The sequence below is a fragment of the Brienomyrus brachyistius genome, chromosome 9 (assembly GCF_023856365.1).
Source record: "Brienomyrus brachyistius isolate T26 chromosome 9, BBRACH_0.4, whole genome shotgun sequence".
Lineage (NCBI taxonomy): Eukaryota > Metazoa > Chordata > Actinopteri > Osteoglossiformes > Mormyridae > Brienomyrus > Brienomyrus brachyistius.
Window position 1 is genome coordinate 19,075,768 of NC_064541.1, and position 12,485 is coordinate 19,088,252.

General features: G+C 43.4%; 1 protein-coding gene across 2 annotated transcripts in view; it reads left to right on the forward strand.

Moving 5' to 3' along the window:
* The first annotated feature begins 1,143 nt into the window (after nt 1-1,143).
* The window catches only part of znf385d (zinc finger protein 385D), a 31,347-nt gene continuing 20,005 nt past the window's right edge, over nt 1,144-12,485 (forward strand). Inside the window, exons 1-2 of one of the 2 annotated variants that reach the window (XM_049026785.1) lie at nt 1,144-1,463; nt 10,873-11,015. In XM_049026785.1, coding sequence (XP_048882742.1) covers nt 1,454-1,463; nt 10,873-11,015 — 153 coding nt within the window. In that variant the 5' untranslated portion in view covers nt 1,144-1,453. Of the gene's footprint in view, nt 1,464-9,830; nt 9,960-10,872; nt 11,016-12,485 lie in introns of those variants that run through there. The other variant, XM_049026784.1, reaches the window with a different exon arrangement.

Sequence of the window (12,485 nt, forward strand, 5' to 3'; positions counted from 1 at the left end):
AGATGAGTGAGGACTGTTGAGTGTTGCGGACCACCGGTGCACGCTGGTGCGGATCGGCCGGCCAGTGCGTCTGCAGGGACTAGCTTGAATTCTCATTCCGCTCAGCCCAGGCTCCTGCACTGACCCGTTCCCCCTGCGCCCGAATCAGATAGCGGTTGGGAAGCATTTAGCCGCCGAACGCATTCGAACTGCACACATCTGAAACAGAGTGGATCAGATAAGCGCAGTGACTAATGGAAAGAGTCACGAAAGTGACAGTATGATTAATTAAGTCCATCCTGCCATACTTGCATGCAGCTCCACACTGGGGCTCCGGGGCTCCAGTGCAGCCAAGCGCACTTCATGGTGACAAATACTGCACTTTTCCAGCGCTGACACCTCAGTGTCAAGGATTAAAAAAATCGAACCTTTTGCTGGCTCTGCAGTAGGAGGCCGAGTCTGGCAGTAGGCTGCCGTTCTGTAAGTGGAATGCACCCATTTCAGATGGGCTTGTGGGGCTAAAGCAGGAAAGACGGGAGAATTAAAGGCTTATTGCAAACAGCTGTGCAAGGCCAGGCGTCTGCCATCCCCGAACGGTAGCCCAGTGGAAGGGAAAATGGAGAAGAGAAGTTCAGTAAACTGCTGCTGATACAAACCACATGTATCACGATGGCGTGAATCGCCCGCATTTGTATGCGATGTAACATAATTGCATGGTAATCTGTGCACTTTTGTGCCTTGATGCACGTGGTGATTTGTAAATAACCGGCTGTCACTGTCAACTCAAAAAATTAATTCATATCACAGGAGCGGGATAAGAGACCAAAGTCATGCCTGTTTGATTCGGGACGCTGAATGAGTGTCAGTAACACTGACATAAACACTCTCTTACCCTCCATTCTGGTAACTCCGCCATCCTGCTTTCTGTGGTGTGCAATGGGAGGGGTGCCATGCTTGTCACTTGGGTACGGTGTCCTGGGGGGTGGGGGGGGGGGAAATGAATTAGGGAGGTTGGAGAAGTGGATCTGTCACCAGCCGTAGTGCTGTGTTACCGGTTCTGGGAGGGCTGTTTAAGGAGGAGTCATATTACCACTGGTGAGAGAGAGAGAGAGAGAGAGAGAGAGAGAGAGAGAGAGAGAGAGGGTGAAAAAGGGAAACGGAGGCAGGAGAGCCAGAGCTCAAGAACAGTAGACAAGAGGCCAAGCTCCTATAAAAAAGGAAGGAGAGAGAGCAAGAGAGCGAGTGTGGAGAAGAGGAGGACCAGTCAGAGTGCTGGAGAGGAGTGATACGGGAGAGAGACATCCCCAGACAGATCCTCCCAGAGGGAGAGGGAGAATGACGCCAGGGCAACTTAAACGGAATCGCCGGGATGATACGCGATGGTGTTCGGTGACACGCTGAAGTTGCCGGGAAGCACGGAGGAGAGAAAAGAGGGCGAGAGAGAGTGTCTGATGTGCGACCGATAAGCGGCAGCATGTATTTCGGTGAGTGGCCGCCGGTCTCAGCTCCCGGTTCCCGGGGGCGCCGCAGCACATGGCGATGTGGAGAAGCGGAGCTGTCATCAGCACGCACCGTTATTTAGACAAGGATGTGAAGAAATACCACCCGTATAATGACACAGCTCCCAGCCCCTATTTACAACACCGTGAGCTGTCTTTACGCATTTATGGGATTTTGTATTTAAACGCCACAGGCAGCGCATGCTGGTTTTACGGTGAATTATGAGTCGGCATAAAGTGGGATTTGGTGTCACGCAACACGAGATCTTGTCAGAAGTGATCTCGCATCCGAATGCAGTGACGTTAAGAACACTTTCACTTAATGTCATTGTCTTGATGAAAAAAAGAATCTAGAAGTGAGTTATAGAGCTGTAGAGTTAGGAATGTTTTTCATTACGATTTATCATGTACCAAATACAAGCGGCAAGTGCTGATCGTGAGGGACTGGGGCAGCTAAGCCAGGGCGGGTTTGCGGGTGCTGAGCTGGCAACGTGGGTTAGAAGAAAACTTCCCACTTCTGACTCCAACACCCACAGGCTACAGAATTATATAGAGACGGCTTCATCCCGACAGTAAAATATTACTTCTCGGTTTCATGCAATCACGCAGTCTTCCAGTTTGGGCAAGGTTAGAACTGAAGTCCAAGCATTTAAAATAGAATAATTACTTAATTAATAGAATAATTCAGATACAAGTAAAAGAAAAAAACGTAAAAATGAGTACAGAGTGCAAAGAAATTGACTTCTACAATTATTTTCTGTAAAATATAAGTCAATATATGAATTTGCTTAAAGTTAAAGCACTTTACTAAAATAAAAGGTCATGAAAGTAATAATGAATATGTGTTTCAAGAAATCTGTCGATATGAAGAAATACGGAGATGACGTACTCAGTCCTCAGGTGTACATATGCATGCGTTTGTTTATCTATGTGTGCATGTGCAGACAAACGAGTGCTGAGTGAGAATGCCGGCGTTTGTTGCCTGTTAGCCCACTTGCTTTCCGCCGGGGTTGACGGATATGCACAGCACAAGCCCGCCCTGCTGTGTGTCTTTTACAGGGCGTAAATAGCTCCTTGGTTAACTTCAGACTGCAGCGTGCATGATGGATGGCCGCGCGAGCGGGCTGCGAGCTGCCCCTGCATAATGATGATTAAGAGACGCGTGACACTTTGCCATTGTTCCAGAAACTGAGCCGTATCAATAAAAACACCCTTTTACATTAGTGAGTATATCATAAACACAATAGCAGAACAGAATGCTTTTATTGTTATTGTACAGGTCATACCAAGTAGGACGTAATTCAATCTCTGGATGCCCAGTCTCGCTCTCCTACTAGACGCATGCGTATTGATGTGAGAGTAAGCCTGGTGTCAGAGGGCAGGGGTAGGCATACATCCAGCGGCCCACAGCAGTTCTTGAGAATAAGGGCCTCGCTCAAGGGCCCATCAGTGATATAGGTATTCTGCCTTTGATTGTCTTAAACCCGCAGGGCCCCATATTATCCATTAATACTATTAATAATTCATATTATCCATACCTGATGGAAAATTACGGTCAATAATTTTCTGTAGTCAGGATACCAAAAAAGAAAAAAAGCACAATTATTATATTTCCTTGGCCCACTGCCTGTGTCTGTTTTTATGGATTGATTGTATTGAAAATATTAAATATAAGTAGCATTGGTGCTACTTAATGCTGGGTAATCAGTCTATCTCAATCATACTTAATGTGATTTAATTTTAAAAAATATGTAAAATGTTCAATGACTACAGAACAAACATAGAAATTGTAAGAACTATCCTTTCACATGAGTACCTTCTATTTTCTCTGGTAATATCTATACAGTAACTAGTTAGTAGGTCATAAGTCATTCTCAACCACTGCAGGCAAACACAGAAGATAAACAGCCTTGTTAGAACAGAAATGTCAGAAACATTTATTGCTAAATACCACACAAGTCAAAGCAAGAATAAAACCACACTAGGTCAAGTGGAAATTTGGTGGTAAACTGCAGGAAGATGTTGCTCTGAAGCAGGACCAGGAGTCGGAGAGCGTGACCCTGCTCTGCTGCTCTCTGAATCAGAGGAGTGATGACTGAGTCCCAGTTTGGCCGGTGCAAGGGAACATTATATCAGACTCTAACTCGATACTGATGAAGACCACTTATCTGAAGTAGAAGGAAGGTTTGGGCCAACATAAAAATGTGTCTCTGTCATGGGACTTCAGTATGAAAGGGAAAATGCTACGCAAGTGGTAGGCCAACGGAGAACAGCTGGCAGCTATAATGTTCTGCCAGTTTCCTGAAGCTTTGTAATCTGGAGGTTGGTGGTTTGAGACCCGGGGGGAGCCGATCCCGCTCCCAGGCGGTGCACTTAATGTGAACTGCTCCAGTAAGACTAGCGGCAGCAGAAATGTGTAGAAATGTCTGCCCTGCTGCAGAGGCAGAAAAGTGTCAAGTAAGCAACAAAATAGCAATAAATCAGAGGAGGTTATGAGTGTGGTTTTGTCAGTCTTATTCTCACTTCTGTGATGAATCTCAGAGCGGACTACTTCAATCTATCTTCTGCAAATCAGTCAGCACCACAGCGCAATTCCATTCCATCAGACCAATTTCCAGCCGTAGCGTACAGCACAGACAGGACATGTACCACAACACAAGCACAGAGTTTATTTTATAGCGAGTATCGCAGTTTTTACGGTACTTAAGTCTACACTTTGGTGTAAGCATATTTATACTCTGCCATCTACAAAATAGCAGATATTGCCACAGATTTCTGCCCGAGCCCATTTATTGTCAATAGATGTCAAGTAGAGAGTAAATCGAGGTTCACCTCTTTCGTTAGCCTCCTGTCACGTTGGTTTCATGTGTTCGCGTTCTTTCACAATTGGCTCTCCACGCTGAAACTCGCAGTGTTCCTGCAGGGATAACAACTCGATAGTTTGCTGGGAAGCAGCCTGATCGCATCGCTCCCAGAACGCAGGCGGCTTTCTGATGGCTTTGCTTCCTGGCCAATTGTGGGTCTAATTCTCATTATTATCCCTTAATGCCTGCATGTAAGTCACCCAGGTCGCAGCTCACATAAGGGCCTTTTTTCTTCGTTAAACGCTGCTCCTTAACACTTATTCTTTTTCTATGTTATTTGTTCTGCATTATTTGCTAGTTCATAAAGGAAATTTCAATGGTTTGTTATCCGCCCACTTTTCTAAAATAAGGCACATTTGCTGAAACTCTGGTGATCCGCCATGCAGAGTGCAGCTGGTCTTGCCAAAACACGATATGAAACTGAATAATTGTAAGTCTGTCTCTGAGAAAACATACAGTATCGTGCTGATAAACCCATGGCTCAGGAAAATGCACTTTACACTAACATGGAATTATTTTTACAAAGAGCACTATTGTAGGACAAAAGTAATATTTACGCATAATATATGGAGAAAATTCTCACCAATGTAATAAAACATTTGTCTATAAATACAAAGACATGCTACATTGCTTAAGTGCTTCATTGCTAAATACTTTTTTTGGTCACTGTCAGTGTCGGTATTAACGCGTTAAAAAGTAAAAATTACCGCAATTCCATTAGGCTTACTTTTGGTGGTGACAAGTAAAATAACTAAGTATCTTTTCAAATTAAATAACACAATTTAAAGTACTGAAATTTAAATGGACTCACTAAATGTTACATTTGTCCTGTCTGAAAATATTAATGCGACCTTGTTCCCCCTCATTTCCCGTTTATGATCTATCGTCATCTGACCTCACGGTGGTGCAATATTTACATTTACGGCATTTGGCAGATATCCTTGGCCACCTTACATTAGTGCTTAGGAATCTCATAAGTGAATACAATTTGATACTGGTTCAATAGAACCCGACTAAGAATACAATCCCTCTAAAAAACTCTGTTGGCAAATAATACATTTTTTTTATAGTAAGAGTATAATTCTGGATGTGCTGATCCAAGTACTTCCGAAAGAGGCAGGTCTTCAGTTGTTCTTTGTAGACACCCAGTGACTCGGCCCTTCGGACATCTAGGGGGGGTTTCATCCCACCACATAGGTGCCAAAACAGGGAAGAGTCTAGATGCTTGTCTTCCTTGCACCTTGAGGGATGGTGGGACCAGGCAAGCGGTGCTGGAGGACCAGAGAGAGCGTGGTGCAGTGCGGGGTGAGATACGTTCATTTAGATAGATGAATTGGTGAATAAATGGGTGATATTAGGTACAGTGATAGATAAAGTTTGTCTCGCACTGTCACAGCAGCAACACTGAAATAAGATGACTACCCAGACAGAACACATGCACAGGCACAATGTTACCGCGATGTGTTAAAATCCATCGGCAAAGCATCTCTATCAGGTCATTTGCTCACTGTTACAATGTTGCAGAGACATCGCTACTGAATATTTATTCAACATTCCCTGTATTTCTGCGCAGTGTAACGTGTTTCCCTGATGATCCGGCTCGTAGGATCCTCATTACTGAGGACCTGAGCGGCTGGACCAGGCCGAGGGGACGCCCATGTAACACCTGCTGGTGTTTTCCGGAGGGTGGACCTCGACCTCTTATTGGCCTGGGGGGGGGGGGGGGTCGCCAACCGGGATCCCAAGGTGTTTCATTGTGTGGTGGGTGCGACAATGCGCTGTACTATTGCAAGCCCCCAACCTGACCTGACCTCTTCATTATTTTAAATATTGACAACATAAGAGAACCAACAGGCATAACATTTATGCTGAACTGATTAAAGCAAAGTTATAAAAAAATGCACCTGCAGAATCACTCTTTAATGCATGCAGTGATTTAAATACTATTAATAGGACTAAATGGAATGCAATCACTTAACGACATTCCCATCTTAAACGATATTAATTTTGAATTAAGTAACTAGTAACCGTAACTAATTACTATTTTCAGTAACTTACATAACACTTGTCACTGTGGACTACACTGCCTGAAAGTCGTCTGAATTAATGTACACACCTCCGCAGTGCAAACTGCAGACTGATGGTAGGCGTGCTGGTTTTCCCACAGCTGCCAGGCCACTCCCATCTCGGCGTGTAACGAAAGCAGCGCGATTCCACAAACGAAGGCACAGCTGTTACCATAGACCAACACAAATGCCGCTTAACTCCTTCATAGTGGCACGTTTCCATTTGTGCTCAGCTTTCAGACGAGCCTTTTAAACCGGAGATGAACTGCTGTGGTGATTTTATTCCTGATTTATTTATTTTATTTCTGGGTCCCTTCATCCAAAACACAAACTAAAACACAAGGTAGGGCCATAATTTAAGAAATCCTTGTAGTGTTTTGTGGCATGGTGAGGAAAAGAATTATATATAATATAGCATATTTTATATATATATATAGCTTGCCCATTGTGACGTGCGTCTACAACAGCAGTAGTGCAGACCAGCCAAAGTGTCTGCAGCTTTTATGGCTAATTTTAGATCAGAGGCGAAAACCTCAATACCTCAAGAGTCATAATCATCGTTTTTCCAGCCGAGGTTCGCAGTGGCTGCACATGGAAGCAGAGCAGAGCAGGGATCTCATTTATCAAACTTTGCGTACATTTCACTGTGAAAAAGTGCGTAGGCATGAAAAGAAAAAAATGCGTACGCACAAAACAATTTGGATTTATCATTTCTGCTTGGAAATGTCTTGTAAACGTGCATATGTGCATGAGCCTGAGATCCTGTCCATTTGCTGTCCAAAAATAAATATAATACGCAAATTATATAATATGCAAATCAAGCCTTTCTGGTTGCAAACTTAAATGAGTGCGACAGTAAATAAAAACCAAGAAGAGGAATTTTGAACAGTGGGAGGTAGAGGCACAATAAAATGTTATATCTGGAGGCCTAAGCGCATGTATCATAAGAGCACATATATAAACATACAAAAATATATAAAATATATGAGAATATTGTAGCGCCGGTGGGGTGTGCATGTCCCAGCCAGTGTTTGTAAATAGCCCTCACTTTGTTGTGGTTGTATTGTTATAGTTAATACTTGTATTTTCCGATTGTGGCGTGTATGTTTGCGGGTGTCTCATGCGCACCCTGTCCGATCCTCGCATGTTCTTAGCTGTGTATTAATCTCCCATCGTGTCTGTACCTTACACTTCGGCGTCTGACTTACATGTGTTCGCGGGTGTGTGGGCTGTGGTGCTCGTTGGATCCGTATTATGATCTTACGGAGGAGAGCAAATGAAGAGCGTGTTTTTCCCAGCAAGCAAGTCTCCTTGTCCTTCGCTACTCTTGCGATGACTGTCTGCCAGGCGCTACAACGTATAAAGACGTCGTCGGATTTCAAGATAAAGAGACGATTGCAGCTGTCGAGGGCAAAACCCCACATGTTCGCCCTCAAACTTCGTCGTGCATGCGGCAGTGCAGTCAGGAGATACTGATGTGCAACGTGAAACATGATTTAATCGCAACGTGCGTTACAGATTACTTGCGCATTACTATAATGGGACGGCTAACGGCTGACAAAAGTAGCTTAATTGAAACTGATTTCAGTGTCTGCATCTGCTTTTGTATGTTGTTCTGTTGTACATTCGATAAATACACTTTGGTTTGAGGTGCTTAGCTATCCACGATAACTCGCTCACGTCTAATCCTTTGGTATAGGCAGTCAGTAGTAAGGACCCCATTATGTCGTCCCACAGTCTCGTGACTATAGGCTTTTTTGGATCCATGCATGCCAACGTCTGATGGGTGATTCACATTCAGTGCAACTAATGATGATTACATGTGCATTTTTTTTTTTATTTAGGGGAATTTCTACAGATTTAATACGATGAGGGGCTAAGTCAAGTTTACTTGGGGTTTGACTTTCTTTCTTTCTTTGTTTATGTACAGTATGTATCTATGGAGGAAGTTTGGCATCGGGGCTAAAATACTGAGCGCTAGGTTTGCAATACTCCTGGCTTTTGCCCGAGTGATCGGACCTAACGACGCCCACGAGTTGTACTGTATTTGAAATAGCAAATTAAATGAGCAAAAACATGATAATTTCAAAATATATTCCAGTTCACAAAATGCTGCATCCACCTCCTTCTGTGTTTAGATAAATACACAATTTTTTCCTGTCAAGTTTTGTTTGATAGACCCAGGATTTTGCGTAAGAAGTTGCGTACGCACATTTTCAGCATTTTTTTCCCTTCTGGGGCCCTCAGCCGACTCAACTGGATCCCAAGGAGCGGCTGCTCTGTTGGGTGTCCGGCTAGATCTCAACCTCAACAGTAGTATTTGGTTCGATTAGCATAACAATTAATGCAATGTTTGATTCTGAGGTAGACCGTAAACATGCGGAAAAAGGCCAGGGTCTGAGACTGATCGAAATGTCTGCATTGTATTGATATTTTTAATGAACCATCAATGGCAGCATCTGCAAATAGAATAGTTTCTTTCAAGGTACCACAGACGGGTGCTAACAGCATCGTGCCCCCCCCGCACCCATGCCCATTAGCTTCAAACCTGTCAATACGCTACACTTGAGCATTGTTGCATTAATGTTTTAACCACACGTTCCAAGCAGAGACTAAAAGTGTATGTCCTTGCTAGATGCCCACGAAACCCAAAATTAGACAGTCATTTTTACAATACCAGACAAATGTCTGGATACACCTACTGAAAATCATTATTCAACAAGAGCTATAAACATACCTTACGGTTATGTAGCAAGTATTATATTGTGAACATGGAGTGCGATGGAGGGCTGTGACAGATGGAAGAGTAAATGTAAGGTAGCCAGCTTATGGCCAGAACCTGCGGCAACTGCTTCAGGACTGTTGGAGAAGCATTCCAGGTGGCTACATCTGGAAGCTGGATGAACGAATGCCTGCCAAGTATGAGTCCGCATTGCTGTCATCGAAGCAAAAGGGGGTATAAAATGTGAGAAAATTTTGAAATGTTTGCCACCTCACTGGGCGGTTGCATTATTTGGTTTTATCCCTTGCTTCAGGATTGCTTGCTATTAGGTGTATGACTTGGTTAAAATAGAGAAAAGTGCATCAAAAGCAGGTGTGTCCGGAGTTCTGACTGGCAGGGAGCATGCATGCTAATGCGAGGCTCTGGGTGTTGCGTAGATTTCCTGTGGATGAAAGCAGAACGTACGAGAAGACACCCAGCCCCGGTTGTCGTCAAAATAAAACAACAGAACAAAACGACAGCAGGCAGAGCCACAGTTAAACTCAGCTTTCATCTGCACCTCCCGATTTGCCGAAGGGCCACAAGACAGCATTTTGCGGTGCGCATTACAAGTTGTGGTTGATTAAAACATGGTTGTATCTGGTTTTCTTTTAATTACCCTGTAGCATTAGCCCTCACTTAGCGGTCACATTTACCAACAGCGATGAAGGGCATGTTGCCAACTGATCAAACTCTACCTTTGATCTGAGGGAAAGGGCGAGCAGGCAATTTAGACCGAAAGGCGATGCAGCATCGAGCTGTCGAGAAAAGCACATGCATTATTTATTGGGTAATTATGTACTCATGTTTTCACTAAGTAACAGAATCGCTTCTTACGGGTCCAGGGCAGGCACTTACTCTGATTTTGACCAATGAATTTTAATCCGCCACAAATACGTTACGCGTTAGACGCGCTGCCCCTTTGCGGCATCCTAACATAGCAAACACTTTGCAATCTGCCAGCACATTATAGTCACGGTTAATCGAATTTGCTGATGTGGAAATGCTGGATTCTTTGTTTTTAGACTTTCTGAGTGCGCATAAGAGGTGCAGGTTGTGCTAGCTTGCTATTCACATACGAGCGACGCTGTCCCTGATGCCCATTGGGAGAGAATCGGCTTCGTACCTTCACTGGCAGTGAAACACGAAGCAAAGCAAATGTTCCTCAAGCCCTGCAATGGCATTAGTGTCAACGTGAGCTCAGAGCCGTTCAAATTCCAAATAAGTATTCATGTGGTGCTTTGAGTGGTGGTTGGGGGGGGGGGGGCAGGTTGAAGTCATCTTCAATTACTGAAGGAGTGGGATGATGATAGACTACAGGGGGCAGCGGTTCCACTCTGCCGGCTTTATAACTACTGGATTTTTTTTTTATCTGGGTCAGAGTTCCACGACTTTTCCATCAATCCACCTAGAACAGAAATGCTTTTGTTTTTGAAGGTTATTGATCGTCCGATTTGCTGATCGTGAAAGGAAATGTAAAAATGTTTTGCGGAAACCGTGAAAAACTGACTGAGACTGACAAGTTCCGTGAAACATCTAAAGCACTTCTAACTCCAATTCAACTTCGTATGGACTCTGGGGGTAAACTCCACACATACAGAGCCAGGTGAGGGAATTCGAGGCAGCAGCGGTAACTACTGCACCACCATGCCGGCCTCATTTAATGCGCGTAACATAAAACACCTCTTTCCTGAACTGTCTAGGAAGCGCATGCCAAAGTACCATCCTGCCTGCACTGATGCGCCCCCCTGTGGCCAATGTCCAGCCATCGCTGGGAACGAAGCAGTTCCTCCCCTTAGCTCTGGACACCGCAATGCAAGTCAACCTGTTGCCAAACTTCAGGCTGGTGAGTCACGCTTCGGCGTCTTTAAAAGATCTTTTTTAATGCTATGAGTTACATCGAGCGTGTAACGGGGACGGTGTACAGCTCCCACTAAAAGTCTGGTTTTGGGTTTTTTTGGGGGGAGATCGGCTGGTCTGTATCGTGCTCTAATTGACTATCTCGTCTATGATGCTTCACCTTCCTGCAGTTTCTCTGATTGAGCAGTTTATTATGTTTTTCTGAAACACCAGCAGATGCTGGGATGGAAAACGATGCATCTTGTTTAAGCGCTGGCCAGTGCGTTACGCCGCAGAGGGACCCGCAAGCAGTAAATAAGAAAACTCATACATATCTCATTACAATTCATTCTTACCCGACAAGCCAGTATTGCCTCATTTTATTAAATAGTCCAGTACGTTCTATGCAATATATAATTTATATTGTGCTTCTGCTACGTAAATTGCAGTAGAGAAGCTGGGAATGATAGAAGTAATAAAAACAATAATCAAGACAAAAAAAAGGTTATTATGTAGGTTATTTACCTACATTCCATCACATATAAGTAAATGTATGTATTTGAAATGTAAATATATGAATATATTTAATATATACACAAACCTACACATACATGTATACAATATATGCATGTGGGGAATGGCTATCAAAGATCAACATAAGAATCTTTTGGCATAATAATCTATCATCGATTCATTCATTGTCTTCCAGATTTTAAAGATGAGTTATACGGTCAGTTTTCACAGTTCTGTGATGCTCAGGGCTACAGAAAGAGAAATGTTACATATAATTAATGTAAAAGTATATACATGCATCCTTTCCCATACAGCTGCTTATAACTGTGAGTACTGTAGATATTCCCTGGAGTTTGGCAATGCAGAGTGAAGAAAAATAATTAAATTTAAACATGACATTTTTTGTGGGGATGAATTCTTCCTTAGTTTTCTCACTACTTTATGAAAAAATAAAACAGCTGTCAAATTTGCCCAAAAAGTCTCCTCGTGTGGTGAATTTCATCATCTTTTATGAAAAAATACCCCCCTTGTTGGATGGAAATGTTGTGGGGAGAATTTGTCACTAGTTTTTCGCATGTGAACCCAAGAGAAACTGTAATCAGGTTCGGGCAGATTCCTTTTTGGGCTGTAAATAATCCCCCAACCAGCCTCGGGGTCTGGAAGCAGGCAGTGCAACAGCGCTGTGGTTTTGGCTGGTGATGGGATTAATATTCCATTAAGGGGCCCCTCTTCTGTGTTACAGTGTCCCTGAAAGGCAGGCTTAATGACAGCTGCACGTTCTTTTTTTTTGAAAATGTACACAATCTCCATTAAATGAATTTGTAATCTGTCTAAAAAGTCCTTTAGGAAATACGCCCAAATGAGATCAGATCTCGCTTCCAAATGAAAGTATCGCCTTTAAAGCTAATTCTTCAGAACAACTGTCAAACGAATAAGAATCAGACCGCAAACTAGTTATTAAATA